The 19,483-nt window shown below is 37.6% G+C and overlaps 5 protein-coding genes across 6 annotated transcripts; 3 read left to right on the plus strand and 2 right to left on the minus strand.

Moving 5' to 3' along the window:
- Positions 1-1,092: 1,092 nt before the first annotated feature.
- LOC149405982 (glycerol-3-phosphate acyltransferase RAM2-like) lies at positions 1,093-2,824 on the plus strand. The gene has a single exon (XM_089626380.1). It carries the CDS (start codon positions 1,107-1,109, stop codon positions 2,655-2,657), a length of 1,551 nt encoding a protein of 516 aa, XP_089482506.1. The 5' UTR covers positions 1,093-1,106; the 3' UTR covers positions 2,658-2,824.
- Positions 2,825-4,816: 1,992 nt separating this feature from the next.
- Positions 4,817-7,382, plus strand: LOC149405983 (putative prolyl 4-hydroxylase 6). Its single transcript, XM_089606455.1, has 8 exons — positions 4,817-5,060; positions 5,141-5,227; positions 5,370-5,427; positions 5,579-5,683; positions 5,795-5,852; positions 5,941-6,116; positions 6,209-6,269; positions 6,847-7,382. The coding sequence occupies exons 1-8, from the start codon at positions 4,954-4,956 to the stop codon at positions 7,140-7,142; spliced, it is 948 nt and encodes a 315-aa protein (XP_089462581.1). The 5' UTR covers positions 4,817-4,953; the 3' UTR covers positions 7,143-7,382.
- A 538-nt stretch (positions 7,383-7,920) lies between these two features.
- Positions 7,921-10,240, minus strand: LOC149405984 (methyltransferase). Its single transcript, XM_089606596.1, has 9 exons — positions 10,029-10,240; positions 9,831-9,931; positions 9,659-9,763; positions 9,474-9,578; positions 9,044-9,148; positions 8,832-8,970; positions 8,642-8,757; positions 8,489-8,545; positions 7,921-8,243 (listed from the first exon to the last, which is right to left on the minus strand). The coding sequence occupies exons 1-9, from the start codon at positions 10,183-10,185 to the stop codon at positions 8,166-8,168; spliced, it is 963 nt and encodes a 320-aa protein (XP_089462722.1). The 5' UTR covers positions 10,186-10,240; the 3' UTR covers positions 7,921-8,165.
- Positions 10,241-12,329: 2,089 nt separating this feature from the next.
- LOC149405985 (uncharacterized) lies at positions 12,330-15,054 on the plus strand. Of its 2 annotated transcripts, XM_089606702.1 has the most exons (8): positions 12,335-12,695; positions 12,784-12,870; positions 12,941-13,243; positions 13,321-13,456; positions 13,536-13,830; positions 13,921-14,115; positions 14,558-14,680; positions 14,755-15,054. In XM_089606702.1, the coding sequence occupies exons 1-8, from the start codon at positions 12,551-12,553 to the stop codon at positions 14,845-14,847; spliced, it is 1,377 nt and encodes a 458-aa protein (XP_089462828.1). In that variant the 5' UTR covers positions 12,335-12,550; the 3' UTR covers positions 14,848-15,054. The 2 variants fall into 2 exon arrangements, with proteins under 2 accessions (XP_089462889.1, XP_089462828.1); XM_089606763.1 differs by lacking the exons at positions 14,558-14,680; positions 14,755-15,054 and adding an exon at positions 14,336-14,497 and having other exon boundaries at positions 12,330-12,695.
- A 1,712-nt stretch (positions 15,055-16,766) lies between these two features.
- Positions 16,767-17,899, minus strand: TDF1 (Duplicated homeodomain-like superfamily protein). Its single transcript, XM_089608391.1, has 3 exons — positions 17,767-17,899; positions 17,524-17,653; positions 16,767-17,446 (listed from the first exon to the last, which is right to left on the minus strand). Exons 1-3 carry the CDS (start codon positions 17,897-17,899, stop codon positions 16,867-16,869), a joined length of 843 nt encoding a protein of 280 aa, XP_089464517.1. The 3' UTR covers positions 16,767-16,866.
- Between the last annotated feature and the right edge of the window lie 1,584 nt (positions 17,900-19,483).

Below are 19,483 nucleotides of genomic sequence, written 5' to 3' on the forward strand. Positions count from 1 at the left end.
TAATTTTACATTAAAAATAAGCATTGATTTAGATTTTTTTTTTTTAAATACGATATTATAAATACTTATCGTTAAAAAAAATTGGGACAACCTTGTTTATTTTTCTAATTTAATCGTCAATATTAATATTTTAGGAATCTTCCAAAATAATCACGGGTATATCCATCGTTAAACATGTTATCCATAAATAAAAGATGTGGGTTAAGGTCCGTATCCCCATTTAATTTTTTTTTTTTCCTTCACGGCAATGAAATGCTAATATAAGGGGAAAGGAGAAGAACTTATGTTGCTCACTTTGACGTATCATCCTCAATGACAAAGCCAATTAATGTTGGCCTACACAAATGGACCTCAAAATGGATATCACTATAGGCTATCACATCTTTACGTCATGGGATGTATTCTGAAATAGATACTGAAATACTAAAACAAAATGTGATTTGCGAGTGTGCATGTGCATGGCCTATCTTTTTCTCATTGAGTAAGTACGTTACATGTGTAGCATTAAATTCTTATTGACTTTTCAACGCGAGAACAAAAAAACACAACGATGTTCTTATATTTTACTTGCTACATAATAACTCTTAATAACACATTTAACATATAAATTACTAAAACATTTTGAACATGTAAATAAATGCCCGTGAGATATTCAGAAGCAACTCCTCGTGGATTCTTCCAATTCTGAACAAACAAATAAAGCTTTTGTATTTAAATTTCGTATAATAAAATTAAACAAGAAAAAGAAAAATTAAAGATTTCACCGCAATATATATATATATATATATATATATATATATATATATATATATATTAGCTAGGCATGATAATGAAAAGACAAGAGAAAAGCAATATTGCGTAGATACAAGTAATATATCGTCGTCTTAGGTTTGTGTAGAGATCACTAACCAACCCATTCATTTTCATACTCACTCCAAAGACTTGACTTTGTACACTTTGCTATGTTCATACCAAATTAAGACGACACTAGCTAGTTATAAGTCGCTCCTGTTATAAATACATGACCATCCACAGTTATTAGCTCAAATACTATCAACTCGCTATTTAAATTTCGACCAAAACCACAAACAACGGGCGAGCAAGAGATGGCTCATAATTATAAGCCAATCGACCATGACTCTCACTCCTTTCCGACCATCGAGAAATGCAACTCCATCGGCAGACAAAACGACACCGTCGTCGCTGACATGGACGGAACACTGCTCACCGCCCGGAGCTCGTTCCCTTACTTCGCTCTCGTCGCCTTCGAGGCCGGCGGAATTCTGCGGCTCCTCCTCTTACTCGCGGCCTCTCCGATCGCCGGAATTCTCTACCACCTCGTCTCCGAGTCCGCCGGAATCCGCGTCCTGATCTTCGCCACTTTCGCCGGAATGAGACTCTCCGACATCGAGTCCGTGGCCAGGGCGGTCCTGCCGAAATTCTACTCCGACGACCTCCATCCGGACACGTGGCGAGTCTTCTCTTCTTGCGGGAAGCGCTGCGTTCTCACTGCAAACCCTAGGATCATGGTCGAGCCTTTCTTGAAGGACTTTGTCGGAGCCGACGTGGTTCTCGGGACGGAGATTCATTCCTTCAACGGCCGAGCCACCGGATTGGTCGTCGGAAACGGAGTATTGGTCGGAGAAAGCAAGTCTCGGGCTCTGATTTCCGAGTTTCCCGATGAGCTATCACCGCCGGACATCGGTCTCGGCGATCGGAAGACCGATTACCCGTTCATGCGTCTCTGCAGGGAAAGCTACGTCGTTTCGCCGAACCCTAAAGTCACGCCGTTGAGGAAAGATAAGCTCCCGAAGCCGGTAGTGTTTCACGACGGGCGTTTGGTTAAGAAGCCAACGCCGTTAATTGCGCTTCTGACAATCGTTTGGATCCCGATCGGGTTCGTCTTGGCGTGCCTACGTGTCGCTGCCGGAGCGCTTCTGCCGATGAAAATGGTTTACTACGCTTTTTGGGCCCTAGGAGTCCGAGTCCACGTGAAGGGTCAAATTCCGGGCCAGCCCCGGAGCGGGGTTTTGTTCGTGTGCTCGCACAGAACGCTTCTGGACCCCATATTCCTCTCCGCCGCTCTGGGCCGTGCCGTCCCCGCCGTGACGTACTCCGTCTCTCGCCTGTCGGAGCTTCTATCTCCGATCAAGACGGTGCGGCTGAGCCGAGACCGGTCCTCGGACGCCGCGGCGATGGGAGCGGCTCTGCGGGAGGGTGAGCTGGCGATATGCCCCGAGGGAACGACGTGCCGCGAGGCTTTCTTGCTGCGATTCTCGGCGCTGTTTGCGGAGGTGACGGACGAGCTGGTTCCGGTGGCGGTGGAGACTGGCGTGGGTCTGTTCCACGGCACGACGGCGCGTGGGTGGAAGGCCATGGACCCATTTTTCTTCTTCATGAACCCCAGCCCTTCCTACCACCTCACCTTCCTCGCCAAGCTTCCCTACGACATGACGTGTGGCCGCGGGAACAAGCCCGCTCATGACGTGGCAAACTATATCCAGCGCGCTATCGCCGCCAGGCTGTCGTTCCAGTGCACCACCTTCACGCGCCGGGACAAGTACCGCGCCTTGGCCGGTAACGACGGCGTTGTGCCCAAGAACAACAAGGCTCTCGTTTGGGCTCTTTACGACAAAGTTGTTGCTTTCTTTACTTGACCGTTGACGACTACGTCTCTACGGTGGTTGTGTTACGTCTCGTCGTAATTAAGAATCACATGTTACTCTGTGAACATATATATATTATACATACAGTGGGAAAAGCAAGTACGTAATTGATATACAACAATATTGTGCCTGATCGATCAAAGGAAGTTGTCAAACATTGTGGCTCAAGACTAGTTTGTATCCCAAACAAATTATAAAGTAATTCATATCCAAAACAACCATTAAAATTTGTTGTTATACTTATATACCTTCATGTAAATGTGTAAGGATAGGACAAAAATATCTAACCCATACAAAAAGTTTTCACCTAGAAGTGTTCAAGAAAAAAAAAACCCATCAAAGTCGGAGATCAAACTAGACCACTGATACTGGCGTTTGGTGAAGAATTCCGATTCGTGGTTAACTGTAATGAGAACACAACTAACTTGATTCTTAGCTAATACTAAATGCAACTTAATTAGCTAATACAGACTAAAAATGAAATATCCAACTAAAATATTGTGAACCAAATTGCTATAATAATGAATGAGCATGTTAAGGATTCTATGGGAACATAATCTGATTGATAATGTGCTAAATGTGTATGTTTGGTTGACACAAGTTACATGCTTTAGCCATTTGTTTTATAAAAAAGATTATATGAAAAGAGTAATCAAACATAATTTTTATAATATAAAATTAGGTTTTGATTCATTTCAATTAATGAATTTTTTTTTTGTTAATATTAGTCTGCAGTTGGAAAATGATTTTGAAAATTATTTGGCTAGGACTTGCACATTTAGGATTTGGGTACAATGCATATTTTCTTTCAGCGTGAACGTGAAGTCACATAAATGAGGTCTTCCTAGTTCCTACCACAACCTAAGCTATTACTATTCTCTTGTAATATAAGTTAGGCAATCATAAATGAAGTGATTATTCATCCATATTACATCTACTTCAAAACCACAATTGGGTTTATGTGTTCAGTAGAGAGAAGATTACTGGGATTATAATTAGCTCTTTTATTACACCGTTGAATATTTTGACATGTAAGTTTATCCTTGACTTTCTAATATATATATATATATATATTGCACCTACGTATTTGGATATATTATAATGCGTAATTACAAAATAATAATCACATTATAATTAAGAATATACAAAATAAATTACAATATTTGTTTTTCAACTTTTGTATATGATTTACCCATCGTGATAAAATAATATAGTGATTACGAAGTAAATTGCCTAGAACCTGGATGCCAAAATGTAGTAGTAGTCGTAAATTATTCCATTAATAATATATAAAACCACTAGTTGGAAAAATAAGCCGGGAACCAAAGAAGGTTTTCTGTGGGTGCGTTGGTCCAATGGTGAATGGAATATAAAAAAGCATTAAAGAGTTGAGAAATTGACAATAATAATATAAAATACTTTTCAGTTACCAAAAATCAACCAAAACTTAAATATTAACACATCTAATATTAAATCGATCATATGTTAACTGAGTTGATTTCGTGACACATTGGTCACAAACTGAGTTGCAATTCGTGATCGATTTAGTACTAAATATGTTAATATTTTAGTTTTTGTTGATTTTTGGTAAATGACAAGCAAATAGTATTATTGATACTATTTAAAAACTAATATAAAAATAATTAATTATATAATTAAGCGGCTATAATTTGAAGATTTGTTAAATAGAGGAAATAGAGGGAATTTTTATTTTTTTTCTTTTAAATAAAATTTGAGGGTATAATAATCTTTACTTATTGAGCTAAGTATATGTGTCAAATTTTGAGTTTTGAGTTATATTTAATAAGTAACATCTATTTAGTATTATTAGCGTGAATCTGTGTGTAATTATCAAGAGACCAATCTAGCTACACGCATAAATAATTATGATAATCTTAATTTCTTTTGTACTACACCTACAATATTTGTATACCGTTGGATCAATATTTGTTCTAAAGTCGTTCCCTCCGCTAAGATATTTCCAAAATAGAAATTAGATAATTGGAGAGAGAAAAGGGAAAACAAGATCAAAATCCGTGAGCGACTCGTTAAACCAAAAAGTCGTCTCCAACGCAAGTATTATTTTTTTATTTTTTATTTATTTAATGGGCCTTTAAATACAGAATCATATTAATAAATTAAGCGATATGCTTCGAAACTTCAAAATAACAAAAGAGAGCAGTGCTCCAAAGTCCAAAACCAAGTCTCCGATTTCATTGCTCATTCGCTTATCGCTATCCAGACGCCGATTCATTTGGTTCATTCGTTGAACCCTAAATTCCCTTCAATGAATTCTCGGCATGTATTATCAATTTTTCTCTGCTTCGTTTGTCTCTTCCCTGATCTCTCATTCTCCACCGTTCGTGTCCCAAAATGGCTCGGAGAAAACAAAAGGTTCGAATATCTTATTCGCTCTCTTTGTCCTTGTTTGTCATTTACTCAAATGCATTGTCTGAGTTTTTGGGTGTTTGTAGTGACCAATCGGTGCTTAGATTGAAGTCTGATACCTCTCGTGTAACAGTCGATCCAAGTCGAGTGACTCAGCTCTCATGGCATCCCAGGTTTTTCCTATTTCATTTTCGTCGCCGTTTCCAAAAATTTTCTCTTTTCAATAATCGTAGCGACGACTTTTTTTGCATTACTGATTTAAGCTAATTGGTTAATCATAATTTAATCTTTGGAAATTGAAATTCTGGACTGTAGGGCATTTCATTACAAGGGCTTCCTCACGCCGGAGCAGTGTGACCATTTAATCGCTCTGGTAAATACTTTTATTATTATTTTTTTTAGGGAAGGTAAATACGTTTATTAAATTTCCACTATAACATCTAAAAGTTTGGGTCTTTTTATATTTTTTTAGTCTGGATTTGGTATTGATGAAATTTTCAATTTGGATCCGAAAAAAAACACAGGCCAAGGATAAGCTAGAGAAGTCTATGGTGGCCGATAATGACTCTGGGAAGAGTGTCATGAGTGAAGTCCGTACAAGCTCTGGGATGTTCCTCCGAAAAGCTCAAGTATTTTTTTTTTTTTTTTTTTTTTTTTTTTTTTAATTTTATTGATTTGCAAATTATAGCATTAACGTGATCATCGAGGACTTATTATTTTTCGGTTTCTCGTTGTAATAGGATCAAGTAGTCGCGGACATTGAGGCCAAGATCGCTGCTTGGACCTTCCTTCCTGAAGGTATTATTAATATAACAAAGTACCAATCTTTATTTTTTCTGTTTTGAATCGAATGCTTAGAAATTTGAATCTGGCTTTGGTGTATCAGAAAATGGAGAGGCAATGCAAGTACTGCACTATGAAAACGGCGAGAAGTACGAGCCCCATTACGATTACTTTCACGACAAGGCGAATCAGGAATTAGGCGGCCACCGGATCGCCACGGTCTTGATGTATTTATCAGAGGTTGAGAACGGCGGCGAAACAATCTTTCCAGAGTCAGAGGTGACAGATTTTCTTACATCGATTAAATCATGTTGATATACTCCTACCGTTTAATGTGTATTGAGGGGGGTTCTTTTGTGTCACTTTAACAGGGGAAATTATCTCAACATAAAGGCGATGATTGGTCTGACTGTGCGAAAAATGGCTACGCAGGTACAACTTCTTTTCGAGTATCAAACTTATAGATTCATAAGCTAATGAGAACTTCTTCAGCTTTTAGGTATAAATTTTGCAAAGTTAATTTGATTGCTTTCCGGTCCCTTGATTTCTCGCCATCATTTTCATCTGTAACGATTAGAAAAGAGTTAAACTTTATCAGATCTAGACTTTTTGGACCATTTTTCCCATTCCCTACGACTCTCTACGGCGCCCTATGATACTTTACGACGCTCTACACTGCTCCACGACACTATTAATTTTTTTGTGTAGTACGAAGGGTATTTTTGTCTAAATGAGGGGCTAAACTCTGGTTTGGATAAAGTTCAACTACTCAACCTATTCATGAATTAAGACTCCTTAAAAGTCCGATTTTCTGAAACTTCAATTGTAAAATTGACGGCTTAAGATTTCTATCGTGTTTTGTTCTTCGGTTTATAGTCTTTCTATTTCCCCGTATTTGATTTGTATCTGAGAGAGCCTTTGACTGATTTCAAATCACGAAAATCAAAACACACCCAATGCTTTATTTCACAGATAATCAAGAATCTAATAGTTGAATTTTTTTGATCAGTGCAACCGTACAAAGGGGACGCGTTATTGTTCTTCAGTCTGCATTTGGACGCGAGCACGGACCCAAACAGCTTGCACGGAAGCTGCCCCGTCATCAAAGGCGAGAAGTGGTCGGCCACCAAATGGATTCACGTCCGCTCCTTCGACAAGCCCATCAAGCGATCCGTCGGTTGCGTTAACGAAAACGAAAACTGTGATATGTGGGCCAAGGCCGGCGAGTGCAAAAAGAACCCCGTTTACATGGTCGGCTCCAACGATAATCCCGGCAGTTGTCGCAAGAGTTGCAAAGCCTGTTGAAGGAGGTCGGCTTATTATCTATAGAGTTTTTGTGTACAAATCTATATATATAAATGACTGAGCTGATCAATGTTGAAAGTTAGAACCGTCCTTGATTTGACCCGGTGCAGACATTTTTGTACTAGTTACCATAGAATGCGCAAAATAAAACTAATCAACATTGTGCATGTCCTTCGTACGTTATGATTCCTGAGATCTCGATTTCGAAGGTCAGATATTAAAAGAGGTTATTATTTCCGATCCCCTGATTTTCGACCCCTCATTTTAGAGGCCGGACATTTGCGGGCACTCTAGAAGTGATTCTTAAAGCGCTGTTATTATTTCGAAAACCAGAGCTTATTCTCTCACTCTGATTGCGGGACATGAAAATTTACCTAAATTCCTCGAGATTCTCGTTGAAGGATAGCCTTTAGTGCAGTTTTAATCCACCCTTTGATCTATGCTTATCATCACCATCAAATTTTAGGCATAATCATATATCACATGATTCTGATATTACTAAAAAAAAACAAGGGCTTTTGTTATGACTCAAAATATCCGTATGTCATGATGGAAAACTAAAGCGAAAAGGTCAAACGATGAGAGCAAACTAGGTTGGAATGATTTGATCAAAAAAAATAAAAAATAGGAAGGAATGAAGAAAAGAGAGAGAGGAAATAGCATATCTTATTCTTTTAGTTAACGCAGTATTTTCCCTAGGAAGTATATATGTAGCTTTTTTAACCTAGATTTTTCTCTCTTTCTTCGAACATAAGGAATTAAAGATATTCTAGTACCAAATATCAATAGATACCCGGCACTCAAAGAAATTTGAATTTTTATTATAACAATATGAATATACATAACGATAAAACTGTCTAACATTATAATTTAGTAACAAAATTCTCTTCCACCGTTACAAATCTAAAGCAATCCCGTAATCCCATTCGTGTATGATACGACTAGTCCTTGTAATAGAGTCAAGTCTCAGTACTCTTGTAGTAAGTCCTAATGCACAAACAACGGCCATCTCCGAGAAGAGGTTTACGACTTCCTCTTTTTCTCCGCCCATTTTGGTCCATAAATTACCAAATTCGTACGCCCGAATTGTCGATCCTTTATCTGCATTTATACATGAAAAAATTACTGATGCTACCGAAAAGCAGAATCAATAACCAGTATACGATTCCATACAAACATTCATTCATTAGAATAAATGTTTTCTTGTTCTGCTGCTCTGACTACGTAGAGAAAAAAATGTATACTTCTCCAGGGTTCTATTTATGTTTTGGCATCTGAATGTTGATTAATCGAAACAATTCCTTACATTGAAAAATAAAAAGTAACGGATAGCGTATATTAATTACCTTAACGAGGCAGCCACATGTGTCGGACATGTCTGTTCTTGAAGGGTATTCCACTATCTTTAGTTCAAATTCAACAGTAAAATATTATAACCAAAATAAACTAAAGAAAAAAAGTAACATCTTTACGGAAAATGAATTAAAAACAATGCTTACAATAAAAGTATCATCTCCAATCAAGGCAGAGTCAGAAATCTGGCGCATTAGAACCGCGTAATCAACTTGTTCGTAAGGAGGCGTGACACTGATGTAGTCAAACGGCCCGTCTTTCCCTGCAAACAAAATAACATGAATTTACCGAAATCATGTTATGCTTTCTCTTAAAAATTCAGCGGAATGAACGTACCAACAAACTGCTCAGAACGCTCCAAGAAATTTTCTACACGAAGAGCGTGTATAACTGAAGCATCGAGAAACCGAGTCCCTTCCAAGTTCGGGCGAAGCACATTTGAAATGACCCACGGATCCATCTCGACAAAGTGTGCCTGGAAATTCAATTTATAATCTCGACTTGGGAACCAAGTAAAAAACTCAAAGAGACTTAGACGAATTGAAAACCTGAGAACATCCTCGGCTGATCGCCTCGATCCCGACGGAGCCGGTCCCGCTGTACAAGTCCAACCACCGCCCGGGCCTCAACGACATCGGAGAACCACCAGCCGCCTAACATTACCCCAATAAAACTCAATCGTCAATTTAATCAGCAGCAATAGATAGACTACAATTGGGTACGGTTTTTAATAACCAAATCCGAATTTTTCAATTTTAAAATTTTTGGAACAATAAGCCGACCAAAACCAAAATCCGGTTATCCAGTTCCAATTATCATTTGAAGTTTCTGAATTCCACATTGATTCAGCAAATGATTAATAAGTAAATAAGAACTATTTTCCCCTTGCCTATGACTATCCCTAGCTAATAAAGAAGTAAAATCATTTATCCGATTCGAGAATTTCAAATTCCCAATTCAGCCAACATCTCAATGTACCTGGACTGTGTCAAAGGCGGCTCCTTTAACGATCTCCATCATGGGCCGAACATCCATGCCCTTTGGCGAAAGCAGCTTCGTCCGACGAGCCGAGCCACCCAAAACCTGAAATCAAATTTAACATGTCATTTCACAATGAAATACCAGTGAAACCAGATTTAAAAAAAAAAAACTAATTGTAAGACCTTGAGAAGTGAATGTGTAGCTCGCTGGGGTTTTTGATCATCCTCTGCCTGTACTTGTTTTCCTTTTCTCGTATTTTGGGGTTCTTTTCTTCCTTTCCTTCTACCCTAACATTTCCACATTTAGAATCAGAGAAAACCCTAAAAACTAAATTAATTCCATGAAAGAGTGTACCTTTGCCGAAGATTCTTCGGACACTATGTCATCCGAATTGAAATTATATCTCTCTAGTAATTTTTTCTTGGCCTCTTCGCTGATTCCATCCACCGAATTTTCTACATATTCAGTCAAATACAGTTACTATACAAGGAATTAAACGAATAAACTGACCAGCTTCGAATTTTTGTTTTTGGTCCTGAGAGAGTGTGTTACTTGAAGCGAAGACGGTAACGTTCGGTGTTTTGAGAATTCTGGTCGGAAGGGCTGCGAAGTTGAATCGGCGAGCGTTCGGAGATGATATGCCATGGTTCGTTGAAATGTTGATTCCGATAGAGTTGAGACATGGATATGGGATTGAAGAAACCGCCATTGACAGAGCTCAATCCTAGCTCGGGTTTTTTGCACCAATAACCTTCTCTCGGACCCTGTTTAAAGTCCTTTTCTTTTTTATTTATTTATTTTTATGTTTCATTAAAGAAAATAACGAAAATACTAAATTGCAATGATCAAAATACCAATACCGATACTATAACGATAATCATATTTTGCTTGGTTACTGAGATATACTAATTATTTATCAGGGAATCCAGTAAAAATAAGGGTAAATATAAATTGTATCGAAGAAGTTACTGTTATCGTCGTAATTTATCGACAAATACCGAATTTACCGATGGGTATTCAGTGGACACATCATTATATAAAAAAATATATTTTTACAAATAGGATAAAAATATAAATAATCTATAATATCTTCATTCTAACACATCACAACCATGGCTCGGGATCATCGGGAGATCGGTCTCCGCGCAATCGCTTGTCACTCGCAGCTTGGCCTTCCAGATGAGTGTGCTCTAGTTGATTGTGTATGTCAACTAGCCGACTATAACTCGGTTAGGTTAGTCGCTCAAGCTATATTTTATATTTTAAGATTATCACACCAATATTTAATGACTTACAAGATAAATTATAGATTACCATTTGTTATTGTGATTAAAACAAGTTATAATTAATTAAATTTGATTATAATACGAGTGCTATTAGTATGGGATTGACCGCGTCGACCAGATCGATCAAGTCAACTGGTTCAACTGAGTCGACTGTAAATTTTTCAGAGCAAAAATTTAAGTAAAGATAATTTCAAATCACATATGTATTGCATTTTTTTATGAATTTAAACTCATAACTACTTACTTAGTAATATAAGTCTTCCATAAAGTAAGATACTTGAGATTAAATTACACGTGTTACGTGGATTTTTTCAACTTGTTGAGTTTAACAATGGAAACCTTGATTTATTTCTCAATAATTTTGAAGTCGGAGAAGATGATTAGAGTGTGATCTCTTTGGATGAAATGGTTAGTGAAAAAGAGTGTTATTAATGAATAATTTTCATTAAAGAGGATGGCATGTTTACGCAGGAATAATTTATGATTTTTTAAGATTAAATTTGTTTTTTATTATATATATATTTTTTAAAGACATCTTATTTCTATTTTTATTTAACATTTATTTATTTTTTTATATAAAAAAAGAATTATAGGTATCTGATTTGTTTCATTGAAAGAGAAAGTTGGTGTTGCAAATTATTTAGCTGAAGGGTCACTGACACTGCTTAAAAGATAAAAATAATAAAAGAAAACAAGATAGGAAAAGTTCTTATGTTCATTACAAAGTCTAATAAAATTGTCTTAAAAAACAGGCCTGTCTCTGAAAGCCCACATGAGCACGGGAATTTCTGCAGATACAAGCTTTTTATGCTCATTCCATCCAAGGAAACCAACACTTCATCAAATACCAGCTGTAGTAAAAAAATTATACAAAATAAAAGTAAACAATAAACGTTTAAAAAATAAAAAAATTCGTAAACATGGCGGAAAATAACTCTCTAGCTACAGTTTCCAAAATCGTACACACAGACACAATCAGTATCTTATGGAATTAAAGTTTTATTATTGATGTATATGGAATAAGTTTCAAAAATATAGGTAGATGTAATATATTATTGATTATCCTGTACAGTTTTGTTACGTGGGCCGACCCAATGGATGGTGTCCATGATCCCAAAATTTATTTCGAACTTGTCACATGTAGTTGAGAGATTTTTAAGATAAACTATAGTAAAATAAAATAAAGAGAAAACAATAATGAGGTAGAGTGGTAGTGACGATGGGAAAAAGTGCACTGAACTGATAATGTATTTTATATTCTTAGAAATGAATTTGTGTGAAACCAATGCAATGAGATAAAATATCTATAATGAGAAACACGTGCCTGACTCCAGCTTAGATCTCGGACACGTATTCAACACTGACACACTCCAACGCCGTCTACGCTCCACTAAATATATCCACCGTCCGATCCCAGCGCGTATTTCCCACGCCCGCCAACTGTCCGTCCTTGTGAAATAACCTTTTTTTTTTTTTTACTGCGCTGTTGACTGAAGAGTTTCGATTTCGAAAGAAGACCCATAATAGTGAAACTCATTCATTCATTGATTGAGCTAATTAAATATCAGATCAGTATAGCTCTCTCCCAAAAAAAAAAAAAAAAAAAAAAAATTCAGTATAGCTATTTATTTAATTAATCGACTTAAACAATAGTCCTGCAATTAATAATTGGACACCGAGGAGCAAGCAAGCAAACTGGTTGTGGTTGTGGAGTTGCTCAAAAAGGTCTTTTGGCTTTTTACTCTCTCCACACAAAGAGAAAAAGAAAAGTTCAGAGAGAAAGAGGATATGGGAATATGCGGATCGAAACCGAAGGGGTTTGTGGGAAAGAGATTGGATTTGACGAGAAAGAAGCGACGTCGGAGAAGAAGAACACTCCAGCGACGCGTTTCCTCTTCCGATCGATCTGTCACTGTCCCTCCTGCATTTCAAGGTGCTTCTTTTATTTTTCTTTCTTAATTAAAAAAAAGTAACAGCTTAGTGGTCCAGATTCAGGATTTTGGATTTATGATTATGAACAGCAAGAGCAAGTACGGACGTTTCGTGGTTGGATTGCACTTCAGTCGTTGAATCCGAGTTGGACGACGATTTCTACAGCGTCCGCGAAGGTTCTCGATTCCCTCGAACCTCATCACCATTGACTGAAACTCGATCTCACGCTCACTCCTTTCACTGCAGATTTCTCCTCCGTCAATAGCGGCGGCGAAAGCTTCAACAGCCGAAGAGAGATCGGCAAGAACGCGTCCTCCTCCGACCGAATCGAGAGCTCCAACGCCGCCGACGAAGCGGCTTCCACGCTCGAAGGCGGCGGAGAGAGCGACGTGGCGGACTATTGTGGCCTCGTGCCGGGAAATTGCTTGCCGTGCCTTCCTTCGGAGGCGAAGAGAAGGCCAACGAGCCCAAGCACTCCGAGGAAGAAGGTTCAGTCCAAGCTTTCCTTCAAATGGAGAGACAGCCAACAACACTCCGATCTTACATTCAGTGAGTAATGCTTTAGTCTGAATTGCAAAAAAGATAGAGATTTTGACGAATCGAGTGTGTGTGTGTGTGGGTCCCAGTTTCTAGCAGAATGGTTCATCAGAGGCCGAAAGCGGGTTCGACGGTTCTTCATTGCCCGGCGGATAAGAGAATGCCGAACTGTTGGTCGCCGATCGAGCCCAGCACTTTCAAAGTCAGAGGCAGAAACTATTTCAGGTCTGACATTGTTGGGTTTGCAATTTTCACCGTGAAAGGACGTGATTTTGGAATGAAAGATTTGCAATTGCAATTGCAGGGACAAGAAGAAAGAGGCTGCTCCGGACATTTCGGCGTATGTGGCGTTTGGTGTGGATGTGTTTGTGTCGGCCAGGAAAGTGGACCACGTAGCACGCTTCGTGGAGCTTCCCGCGGAGGATTCCGTGGCCGGAGACGTGCCGGCCATCCTGGTGGTGAACATCCAGGTCCCGCTTTACTCGGCGGCGATATTCCAAACCGAAAACGACGGCCAAGGAATGAGCATCGTAATGTACTTCAAACTCTCCAATACCTATTCCACAGACCTCCCATCTAACTTCCGCGACAGCATCACCGTAAGATTTCAAAAAAAAAAAAAACTTTCGAAATCTGGACGTCTTATTTTCCTGTACTTATTAATTGCGTGTCCGTTGTTTTGTGAGCAGAGAATAATCAACGACGAAGTGGAGAGAGTTTGGGGTTTCCCGGTCGACACGATCGCTCCGTTCAGGGAAAGATTGAAAATACTTGGCCGAGTTGCGAATCTGGAGGATCTGCAGATGAGCACAGCCGAGAAGAAGCTCATGAATGCTTACAATGAAAAACCTGTCCTTTCGCGTCCTCAACACGAGTTTTACTTGGTAACCCTTTTCATTTTTCTTTTTGTTTTTCCTCTTCTATGAAGACATAGATGCATTTAAATGTCGGTTGTCAATGCTTGTGCCGATAGTTCCAATTTACCGAAATGCCGGCTTAGAATTTGTAATTTCAAATTTTTTTTTTTTTTTTGCTGAAATTTTGCTGATTTTCGATTGAAACTTTGTCAGTTGAAAAATTAAAAAATTTGCTGGTTTTCATCAGAATTTTGGCGGTTTTCGGGCGATTTCTGATAACAAAACAAGTTAAATGACTATCACCGTTGGTAATTGATAGACCTGCAATATTATCGTACCAGAGAAGGAGGGGCAAAACAGTCATTTAGCTCTCGAAGGATCGTTCGACTATTTTGTGTTCATTTGGTTTTTAAATACAAAATGTACAAAGTTTGTGACGCTCGTTTTTTTTTTGCGGTGTAATAAACAGGGAGAGAACTACTTTGAGATTGACATCGATATGCACAGATTCAGCTACATCTCAAGAAAAGGAATCGAAGCGTTTCACGAGCGATTGAAGCACTGTGTCTTAGATCTCGGTTTGACCATTCAGGTCAGTTTGGCCTTCCAGCGATCTCGGTTTCTTGATATCATACATCTTTACTAATTTGCCTCTTTCAAAAGCAGGGAAATAAGGCCGAAGATTATCCCGAGCATATCTTGTGCTGCGCTCGGCTAAACGAGATCGATTACACCAAGCATTCTCAACTAGGATTGTGATTCAACCTCAATTTTCTATTATTATTATTATTATGAAAGGTATCTCTTTTCTTTTACAAAAGAGAAACATAAGACTGTAAGTCCTTTTCATTTTGGTTTCTTTTGCAGCTTTCAATTCTTGATGTATTTCGCATTTATTTGTACATAAAATATCCATAATGTATAGGAATTGTTCGCTAAAATGAAATGAAGCAAGATTTACAAATATTTTCAGAAACAGCTTATTCTCTGAAAGGAAACATAAATGTGAAAATAATGAATATTTATGATGCATAATTCAACCCGCCATGACTATTTATTATGTATTTGTGGTTTGAATATGGGCTGTTTTGTCTACTCAATCTACCAATAATATGGCAAGGAATCTTTTTATATATATATTTTTTGCGGGGCAGTCAATATTATGATATCATTATCAACGGTCAATACCATTTTGGCAAAAAAAAAAAAAAAACAGTCACAAAATTTATGTTTAGAGTTTTGACAATTCTAGTGCAGCGCTTATGGACTGTTCTGGGTTTACTTGGTCTCTACATCCTTTAAAAATTAAAGTCTTGGCTTTTATTATTATGACTTTTTTAATTTACATTTTCTTTGTGTATTTTTTAGCAAATGATTTTCTTGTAAATTTCTTCAACAAAAATACACAAACTAAATAAATCATTCTCTTGCCTGCTAAGACTCGTGAACCGGAAAAACGTATATTTATGTCTTCGAGGGTGACATCTTTGTTTACTAATTATATAACGTATCTAAAACACTTGATTCAATTTTTCTAATTTTTTTTCAAACGTACAGTGTACAGCAACTACATAGAATGGAAAATTGGTTCAATTTAAAGATTGATAATTTATTCCAAACTCAAAGCTTTATTTACAACGCCACATGAAATTAGTTTTTACCACAACTCAAAAATCGTGAAGATTTTTCAGACTAATGCTTTTCACGTATTGTGAGTGATCTAAGAAACAATACGTGTTTTCCCAGTTAAAAAGTTGTTACAGAGTTTGAATTATCTCATAAATTGTGTGAAATTCAAGAATTACCTTCAAACGATCCTTAGCAATTAGTAAAATACTCACCTTTAATCCGCATCATCTTTCCAAAGATTTGATCTCTTGAGCAATAAATGTAAAAGATGTAACATGCACAAGAGAGTTGAGAGATATTCATGAAAAATGAAACTATGAATGATAAAAAATAACAAAATTAACAAAACATAATTTTAAGAAGAAGAAAGAAAAAAAACTTTACAAGGATGGAGGATGAAGAATTCTTAAGCTCTATGAGATCCCATACATCTCCCAAAGCAAGTAGACAAAGGACATCTTTTGACTTTACTAATTCCATCATCGGAGCGTGAAGAAAAGCCGATCGGACGTGAATCGACGCCCATCTTCAATTTCTTGAACTCGCTATTATCGTCTCTTTTGTTGATGAGGAGTGACGAGGAATTATAAGAGGCGTTATTATTCGACTCTGATGCTTGAACCCGAAACCGATCGTCCCAAATTCGACCCGACGAGCCTTGTCTTCTAAAGGAAACCGAAGATCTTTGCAATGTAGTCATTGAGCATTTAATTTAATATAGTCTGTGATTTTATTGATATATCTCTCTCACTTTTTTTTTTTGGGATATTGAACCATCAATGGAACATTTCATTTTATTATAATTATTATTATTCAGCGTAAATCTATAATTTGTGTTGTTGCTTCTTTTTTATTCTTCCTAGCCGTTGAATCAACTATTTGCTATTGTTAGTCGCTACAATTCAGGATTCTCTCCCATTTCGTTACTCGTTATAGGATATATAACCATTTTCTGTGTGTGCTTATTTCCCAATTTAACAAGGTCAAAAAACATCATTTCATCATCATATAAATATCTTCAAGCAAACGCTACATAGAAACCAGCCACCATAATTAATTATCACCATCTACATAAAATATTCTATATATCTTTGCTTGCAATCCAAGTTAAACCAGTTATATATTTTGATCCACCCTAAACCCTAAAACTCAGTAGTAGTAATCAAGAGACTCGTCCAAGAAATCAGGGAACTCGGACCTCAACTCGGTGTCCCGGTCCAGAATAGCGTCCACGAACGAACTCACCGACTGATTTTCGAGCAGCCGTTTAGTGTTATCATGATTTTCAACGGCCGCCCGATCTCCGAGCAGAACGGTGGAATCGGCGCCGGAGTTCATGGGAAGTCCTTGGTCTGTGATCTGGGGCGAGAGATCTCCGACGAGGTCGTGGACGAGAAAGTCGGTCCAGTTGAGCGTTTGGCGCTGGAAAGAGTAGTGAGAAGAAGAGGAAGAGGAAGAGGAAGAAGGCGAGGGTGCTGACGTGGAAGAGCAAGCGTCGAAGAGGCGTTGATGGACGGTCAGGATGGCCGCGTCTGGGCTGGCGACGAGGGCCGTTGGATCGGGCCGGGCGGCGGTGATGGAGCCGAACTCGGAGAAGATCTGAGAGAAGGGCTTGTGAGTGAGAGGGTCGATCCCCATCTTGGAGAGCTTCTTTCGCAGCTTCGTGTTCCAGTAGTTCTTCACGTCGTTGTCTGTTCTTCCAGGCAATTGTTTCGCAATCAGAGACCACCTCAACAACAAAAACAAAACACAGTTAATTAATAATTTCTTGAAGATGATGATCATATATATATGAGGAAGAAAAACCTGCTTCCAACAACTTGGTGAAGATTGATGATGTGGAGTTCTTCCTGAGGAGTGAAATCGTCGTGGTTCAGGTCTGGCCTCAGGTAATTTGTCCACCTCAGCCTACAACTCTTCCCACATCGATTCAGCCCTGATAATTTTATATTTCCATATTATCAAAATAATGAAGCCTTGTATGTATCAACTTATCAAGTAATTAAGAGATATATATATATATATATATATATATATATATATGTATACCTGCTTTCTTGGGAACCAAGGTCCAATTGCCAGTGCCGTGTTTGGACACGTGTGCGAGTATTTTGGCATCCTCTTCGGCGGTCCACAGCCCTCTTTTCACGTTGGACTTGTCGCAGCACGGTGGTCTTCCCATATTGCAATATATGATAAGGCAAAGAGAGAGATGTGAATTTATATATGTATATGTATTTCAGTATTTGTGGTGATGCAATTGCAAGTAGATGACAAAAAAAAGAGGGAGATATAATAACATCTATATATGAAGAGAGAGAGAGAGAGAGAGAGAGAGAGAGAGAGAGAGAGAAATGCATGCGATTTTGGCTCCCCTATTAGCAACATTTGCATGATTATTTTTCATTTTCTGCTTCTTCTTCTTCTTGAACACACACAAAAAAAAAAAAAAAAAAAAAAAAACAGTTAGCATGACATCACACAATACAATTACTGCTCTCTCATATGCTTTGGCCCCAAAAGCATTTCGAATAAGGTGCAACTTGGGTGATAATTCATTTACTTAACCACCATGTTTAATTAGCTGTAGCATCACTATATATACCACACTATATCTATACAAACACAATCATATATATCAACTTCGGATCAAAAAAAGGAAAAAAAAAAAACAACCATATATAAATCAACAAATTCGTATTCTGTGACTGTATGCGAAAACGTGACAATTAATTCATGCACAACAGACTAATTAGGGCACTAATTGGGCGAAAACAAGTAATGCATATTGCATCCTATATATATACTATCTCTGAATAACTATCACATCAGATTACAGATATCAATACTGGACAACGTCACTAAAAATATATAGTTTTCTCTGTATATTACGCAGAATATGATTACGGCATAAGGACTGGCCAGGTATTATTGGCAGAGAGTCAGTGATGATCAGCTCTTTGTGTGTGGAACAAATTTCCATTTATTGTTGCAAACATGTGACGCCACTTTATTGTCTATGACGTGACTAAAATAAAGTCGATGGTCAGAGATCAGAATCATGGTGCTATTGCAAAAAGTGTTATAATATAATTTACAACTTTTGTTAAAATTTAGAAATCTGAACAATAAATTATACGAGTGCGAGAATAATAAATAAACATCAAAGTTGATAACTCAGTTCGATAAAAAGCAATTTATTATGATAACGTCATATAATAAGGATATACACTCAACGATTATCTCGTTAGTTACTCAACTTACATCTATCATCTTCAACAACAACTTAAGCTTCCTCTAAGCTTGACATCCCACCGATTCTCACATAATATTTCTCCCGAGACTTCTAAACGTGTTTTCCAAAAAAATTAATGGAAAAACTTAACTTCGTGCATCTAATACAATCACCCGAATATAAGTAACAAAACAAAAGTAAAGGACACATTAAAAGCTTGAACAAAAGTCGTTCTAAGCTCAACTAATCACTCGAATAAATCTCTCAAAAAGCGTGAGTGAAGACAATGTGGTTTTGACCTTTTTATAGAGAAAATTAGGTCAAAATGATTCTTGAAGTTGGATTAAGAGCACTAACTCATTATTCACACTGAAATCTTATTTCAATTCGGAATAGAAAAACCAAAAAGTGAATGATCGTAACTGTCGCACAATCTGTTACAATAAAAACCTGCGATGTTTCCTGAAAATAATTATAACGAAATCCAATACTATTCGGAATTATATTTCACTATTTTTTTTAAGTATTTTG

The sequence above is a fragment of the Urtica dioica genome, chromosome 1 (assembly GCF_054948205.1).
Source record: "Urtica dioica subsp. dioica isolate 48M chromosome 1, U.dioica_male_clone48M_v1_H2, whole genome shotgun sequence".
Classification (NCBI taxonomy): Eukaryota; Viridiplantae; Streptophyta; class Magnoliopsida; order Rosales; family Urticaceae; genus Urtica; species Urtica dioica.

What these genes read in the sequence shown, in the direction of transcription:
- LOC149405982 (XM_089626380.1), top strand. Translation starts at nt 1,107, where the DNA reads ATGGCTCATAATTATAAGCCAATCGACCATGACTCTCACTCCTTTCCG.
- LOC149405983 (XM_089606455.1), top strand. Translation starts at nt 4,954, where the DNA reads ATGAATTCTCGGCATGTATTATCAATTTTTCTCTGCTTCGTTTGTCTC. An exon ending in TGGCTCGGAGAAAACAAAAG is followed by an intron (nt 5,061 to 5,140) that starts GTTCGAATATCT and finishes GGGTGTTTGTAG; the next exon opens with TGACCAATCGGTGCTTAGAT. An exon ending in GTGACCATTTAATCGCTCTG is followed by an intron (nt 5,428 to 5,578) that starts GTAAATACTTTT and finishes AAAAAAACACAG; the next exon opens with GCCAAGGATAAGCTAGAGAA.
- LOC149405984 (XM_089606596.1), bottom strand. Translation starts at nt 10,185, where the DNA reads ATGGCGGTTTCTTCAATCCCATATCCATGTCTCAACTCTATCGGAATC. An exon ending in CCGCCTTTGACACAGTCCAG is followed by an intron (nt 9,149 to 9,473) that starts GTACATTGAGAT and finishes GGGTAATGTTAG; the next exon opens with GCGGCTGGTGGTTCTCCGAT. An exon ending in CATGTGGCTGCCTCGTTAAG is followed by an intron (nt 8,244 to 8,488) that starts GTAATTAATATA and finishes GTATAAATGCAG; the next exon opens with ATAAAGGATCGACAATTCGG.
- LOC149405985 (XM_089606702.1), top strand. Translation starts at nt 12,551, where the DNA reads ATGGGAATATGCGGATCGAAACCGAAGGGGTTTGTGGGAAAGAGATTG. An exon ending in AGAGGCAGAAACTATTTCAG is followed by an intron (nt 13,457 to 13,535) that starts GTCTGACATTGT and finishes TTGCAATTGCAG; the next exon opens with GGACAAGAAGAAAGAGGCTG. An exon ending in CTCAACACGAGTTTTACTTG is followed by an intron (nt 14,116 to 14,557) that starts GTAACCCTTTTC and finishes TGTAATAAACAG; the next exon opens with GGAGAGAACTACTTTGAGAT.
- TDF1 (XM_089608391.1), bottom strand. Translation starts at nt 17,899, where the DNA reads ATGGGAAGACCACCGTGCTGCGACAAGTCCAACGTGAAAAGAGGGCTG. An exon ending in CTTGGTTCCCAAGAAAGCAG is followed by an intron (nt 17,654 to 17,766) that starts GTATACATATAT and finishes TAAAATTATCAG; the next exon opens with GGCTGAATCGATGTGGGAAG. An exon ending in CACCAAGTTGTTGGAAGCAG is followed by an intron (nt 17,447 to 17,523) that starts GTTTTTCTTCCT and finishes TTTGTTGTTGAG; the next exon opens with GTGGTCTCTGATTGCGAAAC.